We start from the raw sequence: 17,286 nt of genomic DNA on the forward strand, positions 1-17,286 counted from the left end.
ACTTTTTTTCTTCTAGTCATGAAACAAATGTGTTAACCAATACATGACAATTGGCAGGTTTTCATGGAGTTTCAAATGTAAAGTACTAGCCACTCACCCCAGTGGTGTGTATTTATGGATGCCAAGTGAAGCCAGTCTTACCCAAGAAATGTACCAAGAAGAAATAAAAATAAACATTTTCGTATTTCTGTGTTTCATAATTTTCCTTCAATTCGCAAGAGGCTGAATGTAGTATCTCACAGGAGAAAGCATCCGAGCGAGCGAAACAGCGCCCCTCTGTCTCTCTACGTGTAGGTCATCTATATGACGCTGTCTGGTCCAAACACGTATGACATTGTTGCTGACAACCAACTTCACACCTTGTCTGTTCAGCCCAGTCTTCTCCAAGCACGCCATTTTGAGACAATGAATGAAAATCAGGTTTTACCATTGTTTCACTTTGTCAAATTCTGTATACTGTCAGATCAATCTGCAGTCATTTAAATCACCCCCCCCCCCCCTTTTCCCCTCCCAACTCCATCCCTCTCTCCTTGCTACCCACTTCCCCCCCCCTTCTCCCCACATCCCTTTTCCCTCTGTCTCCCCTCCCACTCTATCCCCCCTCTCCCAACCCACCCCTCCCTCTCAGGGTGGAGGCCAAGAAGAGGATGATGTGGAGGTACCGTCTACCTGGCTATGAGTTGAGGCTCCTAGAGGAACTACAGAGACAGAAGCACAACAGTCTCTACTGTGATACCCTGTTACAGACCGATGGTGAGGGAGGAGGGGAGTGATGGAGAGACAGCAGTCTATTGTAATACCCTGTTACAGACCGATGGTGAGGGAGGAGGGGAGTGATGGAGAGACAGCAGTCTACTGTAATACCCTGTTACAGACCGATGGTGAGGGAGGAGGGGAGTGATGGAGAGACAGCAGTCTACTGTAATACCCTGTTACAGACCGATGGTGAGGGAGGAGGGGAGTGATGGAGAGACAGCAGTCTACTGTAATACCCTGTTACAGACCGATGGTGAGGGAGGAGGGGAGTAATGGAGAGACAGCAGTCTACTGTAATACCCTGTTACAGACCGATGGTGAGGGAGGAGGGGAGTGATGGAGAGACAGCAGTCTACTGTAATACCCTACTACAGACTGAGGGGGAGGGAGGAGAGAGGAGGGGAAATGGAATCAATCAGAGCATATGAGCAGAGATGAGCGGTTGGAAATCACACTCATCGCTCATGTTGCGCTGCGCTCCTGTGCGCCATGTCCTTTCCTACCGCTCAGCTAAAAACCGCTTCTCAGTCACAGGAAAAAATAAACTTCCGCTCCGAATTCACTCCATTCATTAAGATCACAATTTAACCAACACCCATCTATTTTTGTGACTACCTGGACCTACCAATTGTTTTTTAAGTATTGATACCAAACCATATGAATTTAAATGAAAAGTATTTGAATAAACATTCCAAATAGGCTACATGTCATATAAACACTCTAAATCGGTCAGGTGCCAGAACGGGAGCCTAAGAAGGAATGAAAATGAATGAATTAGGCTATATTATTTCAAGGCTATAGCCTACTTAGAAATACATTGTGAAGCATTTGCGAGTGTGACGCAATAGGCTGGTATGCACATAAAGCATTTAAACAACATTTTGTTGTATTAAATAATTATAGTCTATAAATTGTGCATATCGGCTGTGAGCTACTTAGAATTAAATACAAATGAAATGATAAATGACTAATTAGAGCCTTTTGAAAATGTTGAGTTTGGCCAGTCTGTGGCTTCATGCGATGGTGCCTGGAGAGCAGACCAGCAGCAGAGAATATCCTCTCCACACTTGCAGAGCCACTGGGGATGACACTTATGCCACTCTTGCCAGGCTGGGCAGAGTTGTTTTATACATTTTTCTATAGGTAGGCCTAAAGGTTTTTAGGCAAAATAACACAATCAAAATGGAAAGCTCTTTGAACGTGGGAATATGCCAGGCCTATTGGGCCAAAATCAGTTATGGCCTATTGTATAGATAATAGAACGAAAATGACCTGAACTTTTAAGAGATCTCAAATCAAACTTTATTTGTCACATGCGCCGAATACAACAAGTGTAGACCTTACTGTGAAATGCCGAATACAACAAGTGTAGACCTTACCGTGAAATGCTGACTTACAAGCCCTTACCCAACAGTGATTTGTAGTTTATAAATACTTCACTACAATGACACACTTAATTAGATACCCACCTCGTTCCTTTCTGTTAGCATGTGCACATAGTAAGTACCCCATCATGCTTTCGAGATATGTGTCTTTTCAGATTCCACAATGATTCTTTAGTTGTGGACACAACGTCACCGCGCTCCCTCTCTTGCTCTTGGTCTTCATCTTTGTAAGTCATGTTGATTTGGCACCTGTGTGTTTAATCAGTTACTTTATGACAATATTTAGTGAACTTCATGACAGTAGCTAAAGCAAGGGGCTGTAGCAGCACACAAGTAGACTACAAATGCATGCTGGGCCGGGCATGCCCTGAGCTGGTGAAGTGAGCGCTACTGGAGCGGAAGTGGAGCGGGCGAGACGGCCGACCCTCCAGACTTTGGGAATCTCGCTCCACGCTCCAGTTACATTGGGCACGCTCCGCTCACATACTCTGGAATCAATGGAACGGTATCAAACACATGGAAACCACATGTTGGAATCTGTTCCATTCATTCCATTCCATTTCAGTCATTAAAATGAGCCTGTCCTCCTATAGCTCCTCCCACCAGCCTCCACTGGTCTCTACTGTGATACCCTGCTATAGACTGATGGTGGGAGGGACAGTAATGACATGATGGAAAGTAGCCAAATGATTGATGTACGTTAGGGAGGCATAATGAGGTTTAGATTGAGGATAGTAAAGGGATCAATCAAATCCAAATGCCATTCTTCCTCTCCTTCCACATGCCCTTATTTCAAACCTAAACCCCATTAGGCCTACATCACATTTCCTAACCTGCATTATAGATGTAGCTAATGATGTCACATTTCTCTCTTCCCACAGGATTGTCAGTCCCGGCCCACAGCTGTGTCCTGGCTGCCCTGAGCCCCTACCTGTCCAAGGCCCTGTCCAACCAGTCATCCCCCCTCCCGGCTGGGCAGAGATGGCCACTCAAGCTCCAGGCTGTGAAGGCCCAGACCCTGCTGAAGCTGGTGGATCTCCTGTACTCCGGAGAGCTGGAGGGAGAGGGCACCATGGAACAAGAAGAGGTTATGGCTGCTGCCTGTAAGCTGGGCATAGGCCGCTTGGTGGAGGGGTGGAAGGACCGGGGGAGGGAGGGGGAGGAGGAGAGGAGGTGCAGTCTTAGAGACGTGGGGGTGCAGACGGAGGGAGGAGAGACACAGGTGGACGTGGGGGCGTTGGTGGAGACAGGGACACAGACTGTGGACTGTAATGGAGGTATTTACATGACTTTCCTCAGTCCTCTCCCTGATGCTCTCCCTACATCCACATCCACACCCTCACCTCCACCCCTCCTACTAGTCCAGAGCAGCAGTGAAGGGCAGCAGCACACAACTCACTTGGCACCCCCTTCCCTGAGTACCCAGATTATGACCCCCACTTTACACCCCAGTTCCACCCCACCCAGCGTCAAAGCAACGGTCAACTGTGGAACAGCTCCCTTTAGAACCCACCCTCGGACCTCCGAACCGGAGGTCACAAACCTCTCATCGTCCTCTGTTGTCCTGAGCGGTGACATGGTCGCCCCGAGTGACGATTCGGACCACCCCACGACACCCCGGGAGAAGAGTGCCGTGCCAGAATGCTCTGTGGCGGAGAACGGTGTGACGGAGAGGAGGATGGAGAAGAAGCTGACATCACACACTGGGAGAGCAGAGGAAGGAGGAACAGGGGAGTGTCTGGAGAAGAGAGGTATGAGGGGATGACAGTTATTTTACACATCCTTTGGGGTTTTAGAGTTATTTTATCAATCTCATATTTAGCATGTTGTTTATTTGTATCCGTGTCATGTACATTAAGTGTGTTGCCATGTATAACTGCACTGTAAATAAGATGTGATGTGATTTTGAGGTGTGGTTGGGAGGAACTGGCTGACCGGACAGAGGCTGGAGAACACTCCGATCTCCATCAAGGTCAAGCTGAGGAGGAGGACCAGGGGACAGGTAGGTGGGGTGTCCAAAATGGCACCCAATTCCCTAAATAGTGCCCTAGTTTTGACCTGGGCCCTGGTGAAAAGTAGTGCACTGTGTAGTGAATAGGGTGCCATTTTGGATGTTGAGTTTTTCTTTGCTAATGTGTGCCTCTGCTTGCTGTCTGGAGTCCAGGCCGGGTTAATGTAAAACCCCTTATTCTCACTCTTTTGATCTAAAAACTGCTTTATCAATACATTTGATTGATTGTTTAACAGGTGTGGGAGCTGGTCAGTAGGCAGGAGACGGACGGAACCATCTCACCTGGTCAGGGGCAGGAGACGGACGGAACCATCTCACCTGGTCAGGGGCAGGAGACGGACGGAACCATCTCACCTGGTCAGAGGCAGGAGACGGACGGAACCATCTCACCTGGTCAGAGGCAGGAGACGGACGGAACCATCTCACCTGGTCAGGGGCAGGAGACGGACGGAACCATCTCACCTGGTCAGGGGCAGGAGACGGACGGAACCATCTCACCTGGTCAGAGGCAGGAGACGGACGGAACCATCTCACCTGGTCAGAGGCAGGAGACGGACGGAACCATCTCACCTGGTCAGAGGCAGGAGACGGACGGAACCATCTCACCTGGTCAGAGGCAGGAGACGGACGGAACCATCTCACCTGGTCAGAGGCAGGAGACGGACGGAACCATCTCACCTGGTCAGAGGCAGGAGACGGACAGAACCATCTCACCTGGTCAGAGGCAGTTGGTCCTCGCTGCTCTGAAGAAGGTGAATGGCACAGTAACGATGAAACCGTTCTAATACTTCCAATGCCATTCTAACTGATTGTTGTCAGCAAAGTAAGAGATTAATTTGAGGGCTACATTTTCACTCTAGAACATTTTTGCCCATTAGTTTTGATACAGTGAATAGCCATTACCATGTTAGGAAGCCATTGAGGGGTTTCTGAATACTCTGTCCATTATTCAAGTTAATCTGAGCTGTCAAAACAGCAGCACAACAGTTCAAATATATATTTCCTAAACATTACCTTTGAAACCCTGTTCAGATGAAACCCTGCTGAAGACAGAATAGGTGTGTAAACGTTAGTATATAAATGTAATGGAGCCATGCGGCTTATCTTCTCTAAGTGTTCTAAAATGTCTCCTTTTATTCTGTCACGGCAGGAAACGCATGATCGCATGAGGACAAGACGACTACCACGCCAGCCTCTCCCCCCACCCCAGTCCCCAGCCCTCCCCCCACCCCAGTCCCCAGCCCTCCCCCGGTGCTCTCCCCTCGACACAGCTTTCCTCACCCCTCCACCAGACCTCCACGTCTCCACTCCACCCCGATCCCGCCCCATCTCCAAAACCACCACCGCCCAGTCAACCTCCCTCAAACACTGCAGCTCCACCCATCATCCGACCCCACACCCAGCACATGAACCGCAGCTCGCCTTGTCCCAGACTCCGGTATCTTCATTTATTTGACGATTTAAAAAAACACAATTCAAGCACACATTTGAAAATGATCCAGGTTAACACAGAAAACATTGTGGTCCTCTTGTTTTGGCCGGCAGGTAGAGGAATCGGACGAACAGATTGAGAAGATGCTGGAAGACATCATGATGGGGTTGAACATACTGCCCCCTGTGGTTCTGGATAGGGACTGCGACCACCGCCACCATCTCCAAAGCCACGACAGACCGTCGGCCTGCTCCTGCTCGCATCATCCCGTCCACGCAAGGCATTGTGGGATGCACAGCGCCGTTGGCTCGGCTTCTCGTTGCGTGTGTTCCCATGGCTACGCGACAGGAAGTGATGATGCGTCGTCGACTGAAACAGGTATGTTTTGTAACATGCTATGTGATTGACCACCTTTCTCTACTGTTGTATCTCTGAGAAGACTTCATCTTTACATTTAGCAGATGCTCTTATCCAGAGCAATTAGGGTTAAGTGCCTTGCTTAAGGGCACATCAACAGATTTTCCATCTAGTCAGCTTGGGATTTGAACCAGCAACCTTTCGGTTACTGGCCCAGCGCTCTTAACCCTAGGCTACCTGCTGCCTTGAATCTGAACCAGGCTCCTTGTTAACTATGTTGTAAGGCAGGGGTGTCAAACTCATTCCACGGAGGGCCTAGTGTCTGCAGGTTTTTGGTTTTTCCTTTCAATAAAGCCCTAGACAACCAGGTGTGGGGAGTTCCTAACTAATTAGTGATGTTAATTCATCAATCAAGTACAAGGGAGGAGCGAAAACCCGCAGACACTCGGCCCTCCGTGGAATGAGTTTGACACCTGTGTTGTAAGGCTTTCTAGCGACTTAGGTCAGTGTTTCCCAAATCCAGTCTTCCAGCATCCCAACTCCGGTCCTCCAGTACCCCCAACAGCACACATTTGTGTTGAAGCCCCAGACAAAAACGCTGATTCAACTTGTCAAAGGCTTGATGGTTAGTTGACAAGTAGAGTCATGTGTGCTTGTCAAGGGCTTGATGATTAGTTGACAAGTAGAAGCAGGTGTGCTGTTGGGGGCACTGGAGGACCAGAGTTGAGACACTGACTTAGTCTATGTATGATAAGTCATGTACATTTCAAATGCCTGCCCTTCCTCAACTACTCACGGCATTGCTTGCACTTATCTCAGTGTCATCCATTACAATAGATCGATATTAGCACCTACACTTAGCTACCACCAGGCTGACCTCTATCTCTCTGTCTTTCTCTCTCAAGCCTTCCACTCCATCACCTCCTCCCATTTCGTCACCACGACAACCTCCTGCACCGTCACCCCTGACCTTTACCTGGACCCACAGCCTCTGACCCCTCACCAATGCTCCACCTATCACCCCTCCACCCCACTCTCTCACCCCCACTTCTCCTGTAATGATTACTCCTCTGACTGGGCCTCCTATTGTTCAGGTGTCCAGTGCTCCTCTGAGAACGCCAAGAACCACCAGGAACTCCTGATCCGGTTCCAGAACTCTCAAAACCAGGAACTCCAGAACCGGAACTCCAAGAGCCTGGTGGTTGGATGTGGTGGCAGCAGCAGCATCATGCCAGTCCACTCAGGCTCTTCACCAAGGCCTCCCCACCACCACCAGTCCCTTCCTCAGAGCCAGGCCTCTCTACTTTACACAGGGGAAGAGGACCGAGATCCAGGGTGCTGGAAGGGTTCTTCTGCCCAGATGGGCATTCCGTCGACATACAGAGAACATGTTTGTAATCTGTCCTCTGCGGATTGTCTGTCGACCAATGGAGAGACCACTCCTAGTCAAGTGAATGGAGACACTACTCCAAGTCAAGTGAATGGAGAGGCCATTCCTAGTCAGAGTCCAAGTCAGGCCAGTACGAATCAGGAAGTTCCACAAGAAGAGGAACCAACGGCTGTCACCCCCGGTTTCCTACCCCCCTCTGAAACTGATGCTTCTGAACCACAACACTCAGCATGCCCACCAGATGCCTCTCCCGGGAGAGGACTACGTTTCCCAGAACTCCTTTCACTGCTGTCTCTAGGAAGCGAAACCCAGCCTTCCCAATCTCCTCCTCCACATTGGGAAGAGCTACGCCTGCCAAAATGTCTCTCACCCTTAAATTCACCAGAACCCTTACCCCCACCATCTTCGCTGAAACCCTTCCTTAAATCCCCATTCCGGCATCCTGTAACTCCATTCCATAGAATCCCTCAGCTGTCAAAGCTACCACCTTGGCTCTGCTGCACTCCGAGAAGACTACAGTTTCCACTCAGCTCCATGATTAACTCTCCACGCTCCCCAGGAAATCTGTGTGAATCTAAAAAATGCCTTGGGTTGCCGTGGGAATCCAACAACAACTCCGAGCAGATGACTGATGGTCAAGACAAGGCTAGCAACAACGCAAGACTGACCGGAAAAGAGGACGAGGAGGAGAGGAAAAGGAAGAGGGTCGCGACCACCACTGCGGGGCGAAGGCTTGAGAAACCAAAGGCGAAGAGAAGAGAGGGAGATGAAACCTGGAAGCCCCACAGTAACAGGAAGAGAATCCGTGTGAGGAGAAAGGAGGGTTTGGAGCCGGAGCAGGGGCGAAGGATTGAGAAACCAAAAGCAAAGACCGGGAGGAGACAGGAGGATGAAACCTGGAGTCACCACAGGAAGAGAATCCGTGTGAGGAGAACAGAGGGTTTGAAAGTGGAGCAGGAACAATCAGAGGACAGTGAGACCCCAGAGCCTCCTCGGAAAAAGAGGAAACGCAACGTCTCTACAAAGATAGAAGATAGTCCTTTAGTGAGGACTGAAAAGGTGAAACTCAACGACAGAACGAAGACTGAGAACGAACAAGTGAAAATAAGCCTCTGCTCTGTCAGTCTGTCAACCAACAATGTCTTAGCGAGCGAAAGATTAGGACGGTACCTTTCCAACACCTCCACCAAGTCTTTGTCCAGCCTTGGTGAGGAAGCCAACCGACCTCCAGAAGGAACAAAGATGCTGGGAAGGGAAACGGGGAACCCAGTAAGGGTGCTCCGAGCCAGGGATCGAGATGTGAAACGCCCTCCTAACGTTTGGACCGCAACCAGGAGCAGCTCCCCAGTAAAACTTAACCAAGAAGACATGCAGTCGAACATGTCTTCTGAAACTCCCAGTCCCTCCTTCTCCGGGTTTCAAGCTCTGGCCAAAGCAGTTGGACTGCTCCAAATCCCACCAACACCACCCCCGAAACGGAAACGTGGTAGACCCCGTAAGATACGACCAGGAAAAAAACAGGTTTCCCAGGCTGGTGGTTTATTTCCCACCAGTGCCATGACAACGGGCATCCATGACGCGGAAGCTGTTGAGCACAAAAAGGAAAGAGGAGGAGGAGAACTGCAGGGAAAGGAAAGAGGAGGAGGAGAACTGCAGGGAAAGGAAAGAGGAGGAGGAGAACTGCAGGGAAATGAAAGAGGAGGAGGAGAACTGCAGGGAAAGGAAAGAGGAGGAGGAGAACTGCAGGGAAAGGAAAGAGGAGGAGGAGAACTGCAGGGAAAGGAAAGAGGAGGAGGAGAACTGCAGGGAAAGGAAAGAGGAGGAGAACTGCAGGGAAAGGAAAGAGGAGGAGGAGAACTGCAGGGAAAGGAAAGAGGAGGAGGAGAACTGCAGGGAAAGGAAAGAGGAGGAGGAGAACTGCAGGGAAAGGAAAGAGGAGGAGGAGAACTGCAGGGAAAGGAAAGAGGAGGAGGAGAACTGCAGGGAAAGGAAAGAGGAGGAGGAGAACTGCAGGGAAAGGAAAGAGGAGGAGGAGAACTGCAGGGAAAGGAAAGAGGAGGAGGAGAACTGCAGGGAAAGGAAAGAGGAGGAGGAGGACTGCAGGGAAAGGAAAGAGGAGGAGGAGGACTGCAGGGAAAGGAAAGAGGAGGAGGAGGACTGCAGGGAAAGGAAAGAGGAGGAGGAGAACTGCAGGGAAAGGAAAGAGGAGGAGGAGAACTGCAGGGAAATGAAAGAGGAGGAGGAGAATTGCAGGGAAAGGAAAGAGGAGGAGGAGGAGAATTGCAGGGAAAGGAAAGAGGAGGAGGAGAATTGCAGGGAAAGGAAAGAGGAGGAGGAGAACTGCAGGGAAATGAAAGAGGAGGAGGAGGAGGAGGAGAACTGCAGGGAAAGGAAAGAGGAGGAGGAGGAGAACTGCAGGGAAAGGAAAGAGGAGGAGGAGAACTGCAGGGAAAGGAAAGAGGAGGAGGAGAACTGCAGGGAAAGGAAAGAGGAGGAGGAGGAGGAGGAGAACTGCAGGGAAAGGAAAGAGGAGGAGGAGAACTGCAGGGAAAGGAAAGAGGAGGAGGAGAACTGCAGGGAAAGGAAAGAGGAGGAGGAGAACTGCAGGGAAAGGAAAGAGGAGGAGGAGGACTGCAGGGAAAGGAAAGAGGAGGAGGAGAACTGCAGGGAAAGGAAAGAGGAGGAGGAGGACTGCAGGGAAAGGAAAGAGGAGGAGGAGGACTGCAGGGAAAGGAAAGAGGAGGAGGAGGACTGCAGGGAAAGGAAAGAGGAGGAGGAGGACTGCAGGGAAAGGAAAGAGGAGGAGGAGGACTGCAGGGAAAGGAAAGAGGAGGAGGAGGACTGCAGGGAAATGAAAGAGGAGGAGGAGAACTGCAGGGAAAGGAAAGAGGAGGAGGAGAACTGCAGGGAAAGGAAAGAGGAGGAGGAGGAGAATTGCAGGGAAAGGAAAGAGGAGGAGGAGAATTGCAGGGAAAGGAAAGAGGAGGAGGAGAACTGCAGGGAAATGAAAGAGGAGGAGGAGGAGGAGGAGAACTGCAGGGAAAGGAAAGAGGAGGAGGAGAACTGCAGGGAAATGAAAGAGGAGGAGGAGGAGGAGGAGAACTGCAGGGAAAGGAAAGAGGAGGAGGAGAACTGCAGGGAAAGGAAAGAGGAGGAGGAGAACTGCAGGGAAAGGAAAGAGGAGGAGGAGAACTGCAGGGAAAGGAAAGAGGAGGAGGAGAACTGCAGGGAAAAGAAAGAGGAGAACTGCAGGGAAAGGAAAGAGGAGAACCGCAGGGAAAGGAAAGAGGAGAACCGCAGAGAAAGAAGAATGGAAGAGAACCGCAGAGAAAGAAGAATGGAAGAGAACCTCAGGTAAAGGAGAAAGGAGGAGAACCTCAGGTAAAGGAGAAAGGAGGAGAACCACAGGTAAAGGAAAGAGGAGGAGGAGAACCGCAGGGAAAGGAAAGAGGAGGAGGAGAACCGCAGGGAAAGGAAAGAGGAGGAGGAGAACCGCAGGGAAAGGAAAGAGGAGGAGGAGAACCGCAGGGAAAGGAAAGAGGAGGAGGAGAACCGCAGGGAAAGGAAAGAGGAGGAGGAGAACCGCAGGGAAAGGAAAGAGGAGGAGGAGAACTGCAGGGAAAGGAAAGAGGAGGAGGAGGACTGCAGGGAAAGGAAAGAGGAGGAGGAGAACCGCAGGGAAAGGAAAGAGGAGAACTGCAGGGAAAGGAAAGAGGAGAACCGCAGGGAAAGGAAAGAGGAGAACCGCAGAGAAAGAAGAATGGAAGAGAACCGCAGAGAAAGGAGAATGGAAGAGAACCTCAGGTAAAGGAGAAAGGAGGAGAACCACCTCAGGTAAAGGAGAAAGGAGGAGAACCACCTCAGGTAAAGGAGAAAGGAGGAGAACCACAGGTAAAGGAAAAAGGAGAACCACAGGTAAAGGAAAAAGGAGGAGGGGAACCACAGGGAAAGGACGATAAGCGAAAGAAGTGCAGGAAAAGGGTTAAGCTCAGGGAGGGACATGGCAAAGGAGAGAGAGCAGAGTTGTTCCAGAGACTACCTGTGATGTCTAAATCTAAAACAGTTGTTCAGAAGCCTAGCTCGCAGACAACTTCGCCCAGTACCCATGAAGAGCAAGTTCCTGCCAACTGTTCAGGGATTGGAACCGGAACCATTCTGCAACCCCAGCCGTCTGGTCAGCCACAGAACTCCAGTCCAGAAAGATCTGGAGAGACTGAATCAGACAGAGACCAATTGAGACCCCCTGCTGTCAAGCGGACCCCCTCCAAGGGTCGGGCACCCACTGTGTCTCTCAAGAAGTTCCAAGAACTCCTGAAGCACAGGCACCAAAAGACGAGGAAGTCCACCAAAAGCAAGGAGACAAAAGAAAGTGAAACTGAAGGACAGAAACAAAGTAAAAGAAAATTATTGAAACCCAATGAAAGTGACAGCGGTCAAAATGAATCAAGACTGATGAACAAAAACATAAGTTCTTCCCAGTCTCTAGAAAGAGAGTCAGCCATTCGACCAACCTTTGAAAATTACGATCAGACCAACCGAACAGAGAGCGACCATCCAGAGGAAAAAGATGGAGGACACAACAGCAGCGCTTGTGGACAGGAGACAGAGTATCAAGATCTCATCTACAAAGAGACTGAAAGAGAAAACGTTGAGGATAGAGAACATTTTGAGAACACAGAAAACCTTTTAGTCGGGGAAAACGTGGATGCGTCAGGAGACTTTTTGGAACTCCAAGAGGAGCTGGCTACCTTATCAATGTTATCGATGACAAGGACAAAGGAAATGGTGGATCCTCAACGGACCGACAAAGGCAACAAGGAAGGAAGAGATCTGGTTACCAAGAAGAACAGAGAGAGGGAAACAGACTCGTCTACAGAGACAAACAAGAAGACGGAAAAAGGAAAAGGATCCGTGGTGGAGGCGTATAGGAGAAGTGTGATCATCCAAGAGGTGGAGGAGAAAATGGAGGATGGGTATTTGGAGATGGAGATCTCCAGCGAGGAGTTGGATGTGGTTGATGAGGTCCACCAGACGTTGGGCTACGTCGGGACTGAGGAAGTGAGTGGTGAAGAGGAGGAGATAGATGTAGAGGAAATGGGTCCAACGATGTATCCTGATGCAGGTAAATCAATTTGAACCTGAATTAATTTTCAATTTTGAGGGAAATGTACACTGAGTGTACAAAACACGAGGGACACCTTTCCTAATATTGAGTTGCACCCTTAGAACAGCCTCAATTTGTTGGGGCATGGACTCTACAAGGTGTCAAATGATCCACAGGGATGCTAGACCAATGTTGACTCCAATGCTTCCCACAGTTGTCAAGTTGGCTGGATGTCCTTTGGGTGGTGGACCATTCTTAATACACACGGGAAGCTGTTGAGCTTGAAAAACCCAGCAGCGCTGCTGTTTTGACACATTCAAACCGGTGCCTGGCACATACTACCATACCCCGTTCAAAGGCACTTATATTGTCTTGCCCATTCACCCTCTGAATGGCACACATACACAATCCATATCTCAATTGTCTCAAGGCTTAAAAATCCTTCTTTAACCTGGTCTCCTCCCCTTCATCTACACTGATTTTGAAGTGGATTTAACAGATGACATCAATAAGGGTTCATAGCTTTCACCTGGTCAGTCTGTCATGGAAAGAGCAGGTGTTCCTAATGTTTTGTACACTCAGTGTAGTACTGGCAGTTACTTTTCATTATTTAAGCTCAAACTAGATTAAAATGTCTCAATTATGTTACATCTTTTAAATGTTTACTCTGGGTTTCTTTATTCGTAGCTTGGCAGGAGGTTCCCGGTGCCAGAGAAGTGGACCAAGCGAGTTCCACCATGGCCAGCTTCAGAGGCATCACCCACAACCACATCCATCTCCCTCAGAAAATCAAAATGGCGACCGCTGCCGACGTGAGTATCCCGACCCCTCTGGAGGCAGAGCCTTCCACGCTGACATCACAAAGGGTCACCACAGGGTCAACAGGAAGCTGGGAGCCAGAGGAGGAAGAGGACGTGGAGGTGGATGTTCTTGAGTGGTCGCCGGACGTGCGACCAAGAGTGTGGGGGGCGGGGCTTGAGCAAGGCGTCACAGAACTGACCGAGGAAGACGAGATAGACGTGATGGGAGAGGAAACAGACTAAGTGGGATGGTGTACTCTTAGGGACGTGTTAATTTAGAATCCATAATTTAAAAAAAATAATAATACAACGTTGCCATTGGAGAACGCAAATGTGTATTCTTCAACATAAAGGCTAGCTTTGCATGTGTGTGTTCTTCATTGGAAACGTTTATTATTTGCAACAGATTCTAAACAGTGTGTACTTGAGAAGAAAGGCTAGCGTTCCTAAGCAACCTCCCTGCTCCTCCTCTCCACACTGTTAACTATCAGAGCAGCCCCAACCTTCCACACTGACTTGATGAGACTAACTCACAAAATGAGGGTGAGTCTCGCTGTATAAAAACCCCAACCTTTGTTGATTGTGATTTTGTTGTTGTTTTTGTTGTACTGTTCTTCAGCAGAGTGCCTTATGAGCCCTAGACTAGAGACTCGGCAAACGCAGCTACTCTTTTGTTACATTACAGGGCCCGTATTGACAGCTTCTCAGGGTACGAGTGCAGATCTCAGATCAGTTTAGCCTTTTAAGTCATAATGAATAACAGGGCCTACTCTGAGACGCTTGGTGAATACTGGGCCCTGGTGTTCATGCTGGTTATTTTTTGTACCTTCAGAATCAGTCAGTCAGTGTCCAATCAGAAGCACTTAAATATGTTTATCTGCCACTTTTGACAAGTTCTTTATTTGTATATTCATTGTTTGTATAACTTTGTAAATTAGAAAGAAAGCCAAAGGCCTGTCATTTAAATATAATAATTTTGTTGTATTAAAATGTCTTTCTTGACCACAGCTGTCCAATAGATTTGTTTTCTCAAGCATGGTCATTTTGTATTTGCTTAAACCTAGCTATTGAAGTAAACATTTAACTTTGCCTACTATGCTCAATGTTGTACTCATGCTCAATGTTTGCTCACATTAAATTACAATGTTCTAGCCTCCCAGTCAAGCCATCCTTGTTCAAACAAAAATGAGTTTGTTTGATGTTCTGTTGGGGCCATAATGAGAATGGACTGTCACGTGCTGTCTAGGAGATCTAGTCCCAATACTTTAACAATGCATTATTATTTTCTACCTCCCTTGAACAATTTCTCACTGAACATGGCAGGATATGTAGGGTTCCTGTAAATAGTTTACAGAAATATTTTCTTATCAGATGTATTGTGTCAATCATGAGGTAAAAGAAAAGGGTCAAAGATGCATTGGCAAAATATTAAAAACTGTCCCATTGATTTGACAGCTGTTTGAATGCGCAACTTTATTGACAGCGGAAGTAGTTCTTGAGAGGGAAGGAACAACGCACGTGTATTCCTTAATCTGAAGGTTAAATAAGCCGGTGGTCGGGTGTGTTTGTTGGCCGCTGAGAGTGGTCATTTGGACGGTTCGATTTTGGAGAGAGTACGGTCTGGAGCGGGCACAACGCAGACATGGACCCAGAGAAAGCACAGCAACTGGCGGCGGAACTGGAAGTGGAAATGATGGCTGATATGTACAATCGGTAAGACTGGCTAACTAGCAATGGAATGTTAGCTAGCTTGTTAACGTCCTTTCTCCACTGAAATGCTAGAATGTGCTAATTACAGTGTAACAGGCTGCATTTGCATGTAGCTAGCCAGCTAATTTTCACTATTGTGTTTAGCTTTTGGTGGTCAGATAAAAGCATCATGTTAGATGGATTCTCAAGCTAGTTAGCTTTATAGCGTTAGCTAGTTATCGTGCTACTGAACGTCAGACCAAATCAATCGATTTAGAATAGAGTACTCTTTCATAACGCACACACTCGACTACATTGCTGTACATGCATAAGCAAAAACAAAGGGAAGACCATCTCTAGTTAAGTAAGTCATGTTATTGAGAGCCCATTCAAATGGAATTGATTTAGCTAGCTAGTTATGTTGCCAGCTAGGAGTGCACGCACACATTGACTTTTCATAACATAATCAGAATGACGTGTTCTATGACCTTGCACATACATGGAGATTTTGATTCCTCGCATGATGTCTCCTCTCCTTGTTCTCAAAACATCTGAGGGAAGCGAGGAGAGCACTGGGGGAGATCTCATCCCAATGCTCTCCTGACATTCCTCTCTTGCCTTTAAGGTTTTGACAAGGAAAAAAGGAAAAGACACTTGAGATACAGCCCTCATCATTATCGTAACCTACAATGTCTTAATGCCCTCTTCTTTCTCTCCATCTTCCTCCTCGCAGGATGACCAACGCGTGCCACAGGAAGTGCGTGCCCCCCCACTACAAGGAGGCGGAACTGTCTAAAGGGGAGGCGGTTTGTCTGGACCGCTGTGTGGCCAAGTACCTGGATCTACACGAGAGGCTGGGCCGCAAGCTCACCGAGCTCTCCGTTCAGGACGAGGAGATGATGAGGAAGAACGCTATTGGACAATAATATATATATATTTTTAGGGAGGGATGGGGGTGGGTTAGTGCTAGGGTTACTATGCTTTCTGTGCAAGGGGGGGGGCGGGGTAGAGAGGGAGAGCGATAGGGTGGGATGGAGTGATGGGGTGGGTTTTAAAAAAAACATGGCAATTATGGAGGGGATGGAGTTGCTGTCCAGAGTGGGTAGGGTGTGTTTGAAGAGCAAGGTGCTTGTAAGGAAGGTTTGTTTGTGATTACGTTGTGGAGCGGACATTGGGATGGATGAAGCCTGTTTTGTGTGAAGTGGTTGTACTTGTGGTTTGAGCCAAGATAATTTCTTTTTTTTACCACAGCAAAGACACTAATATGCATTATTACCTATTTTATGTTCAGCCAATCAGTACTTTTTCTGCATCGTGTGTAACTAGGGAAACTGGTTGCAGCTTGGCCCTTTTTTAGTTATGTGGGCGTGTCAAAAGTGATGATGAATTGAGAAATCCTCCAATAATGTTTAATAAAACGCTTTCAGTGTTCCATAGTGCAGTATTCTTCAAGCCATTTCTTAGGGGGACACTGGGAGGTGCGCCTTTTTGCTCTAGCCCTGGACTAATACACCTGGACTAATACACCTGTCTCAACTGCTGAAGGGCACCCGTTGAGCTCATATCCCTAGTGTCTCAGAGTAGGAGTGCTGATCTAGGCTTGATGAGTACGGGCCCTTGTCCTGGAGGAATAGATGGAGACACTGCTGTAGTCAATACCAGGACCATGCCTATATGAGCCATTTCTTTACATTTTGACCCACCTCAGTTTGTTCATTTGCTTTGTATTTTCTTCATGTTGAAACTGTACAAATGTTGTACAAAGTTTTCTTTTGTGACATTTTAGAAACCTTTTTTTGTTTGTCGTTTTAAATCTGAATAAATATCGTTATAGTATATATTTTAGTTATGCATTCTACACTGTATTTTCTTCACAGTAATACAATAACACTGTACTTATATTTATGTTCCAAATGGCACCCTTTTTCCTATGTAGTGCACTATTTTTGACCAGAGCACTATGGTCCTTGGTCAGGAGTAGTGCACTATATAGGGAATAGGGTGCCATTTGGGATGTATAGCCTTATTCAATGTTAAACATTGCAGGAAAATAAGGTGTTCAATCTCAAACATGTTTTACTTAGACTTGTATGACTTTTCTCTCAGTTTCTTGAAACCACCCTCCCATTGCAAATAAAATCAACTGTCAATTTCAAGGGTCATATTGACTTTATAACACACAAGCGCAGTCAATGCACTGCACGTTGCTTTTTCGAGATGGAACCTACATTTTGTAGGACGATGTATACATGCGTATCCCGTACATACAACTTAAAACGAAATATACTCTAGCTTTTAAGACAATCTAATACAACGTAAAACTAAAAATGCTCTGTAGCTTTAAGACATTATGGAAAGGGTT

General features: G+C 47.9%; 3 protein-coding genes across 3 annotated transcripts; all 3 read left to right on the forward strand.

Annotated features, from left to right (window-relative positions):
* Positions 1 to 303: 303 nt before the first annotated feature.
* On the forward strand, positions 304 to 10,716 carry LOC129841063 (uncharacterized). The gene is made up of 9 exons (XM_055909172.1): positions 304 to 326; positions 629 to 753; positions 3,023 to 3,892; positions 4,052 to 4,143; positions 4,389 to 4,904; positions 5,303 to 5,590; positions 5,698 to 5,962; positions 6,847 to 9,043; positions 10,692 to 10,716. The coding sequence occupies exons 1-9, from the start codon at positions 304 to 306 to the stop codon at positions 10,714 to 10,716; spliced, it is 4,401 nt and encodes a 1,466-aa protein (XP_055765147.1).
* A 478-nt stretch (positions 10,717 to 11,194) lies between these two features.
* On the forward strand, positions 11,195 to 14,338 carry LOC129841589 (uncharacterized). The gene is made up of 2 exons (XM_055909959.1): positions 11,195 to 12,453; positions 13,123 to 14,338. Exons 1-2 carry the CDS (start codon positions 11,376 to 11,378, stop codon positions 13,476 to 13,478), a joined length of 1,434 nt encoding a protein of 477 aa, XP_055765934.1. The 5' UTR covers positions 11,195 to 11,375; the 3' UTR covers positions 13,479 to 14,338.
* A 368-nt stretch (positions 14,339 to 14,706) lies between these two features.
* On the forward strand, positions 14,707 to 17,080 carry timm10 (translocase of inner mitochondrial membrane 10 homolog (yeast)). Its single transcript, XM_055909992.1, has 2 exons — positions 14,707 to 14,948; positions 15,658 to 17,080. Exons 1-2 carry the CDS (start codon positions 14,878 to 14,880, stop codon positions 15,848 to 15,850), a joined length of 264 nt encoding a protein of 87 aa, XP_055765967.1. The 5' UTR covers positions 14,707 to 14,877; the 3' UTR covers positions 15,851 to 17,080.
* Positions 17,081 to 17,286: the final 206 nt, after the last annotated feature.

Source organism: Salvelinus fontinalis, chromosome 42 (genome assembly GCF_029448725.1).
Source record: "Salvelinus fontinalis isolate EN_2023a chromosome 42, ASM2944872v1, whole genome shotgun sequence".
Classification (NCBI taxonomy): domain Eukaryota; kingdom Metazoa; phylum Chordata; class Actinopteri; order Salmoniformes; family Salmonidae; genus Salvelinus; species Salvelinus fontinalis.

Excerpts from the sequence above, each read along its gene's own strand:
- LOC129841063 (XM_055909172.1), top strand. The coding sequence starts at position 304 with ATGACGCTGTCTGGTCCAAACAC. Across the intron at positions 754-3,022 it reads TACCCTGTTACAGACCGATG|GATTGTCAGTCCCGGCCCAC; the intron begins GTGAGGGAGGAG and ends CTCTTCCCACAG. Across the intron at positions 3,893-4,051 it reads GGAGTGTCTGGAGAAGAGAG|GTGTGGTTGGGAGGAACTGG; the intron begins GTATGAGGGGAT and ends TGTGATTTTGAG.
- LOC129841589 (XM_055909959.1), top strand. The coding sequence starts at position 11,376 with ATGTCTAAATCTAAAACAGTTGTTCAGAAGCCTAGCTCGCAGACAACT. Across the intron at positions 12,454-13,122 it reads AACGATGTATCCTGATGCAG|CTTGGCAGGAGGTTCCCGGT; the intron begins GTAAATCAATTT and ends CTTTATTCGTAG.
- timm10 (XM_055909992.1), top strand. The coding sequence starts at position 14,878 with ATGGACCCAGAGAAAGCACAGCAACTGGCGGCGGAACTGGAAGTGGAA. Across the intron at positions 14,949-15,657 it reads ATGGCTGATATGTACAATCG|GATGACCAACGCGTGCCACA; the intron begins GTAAGACTGGCT and ends TCCTCCTCGCAG.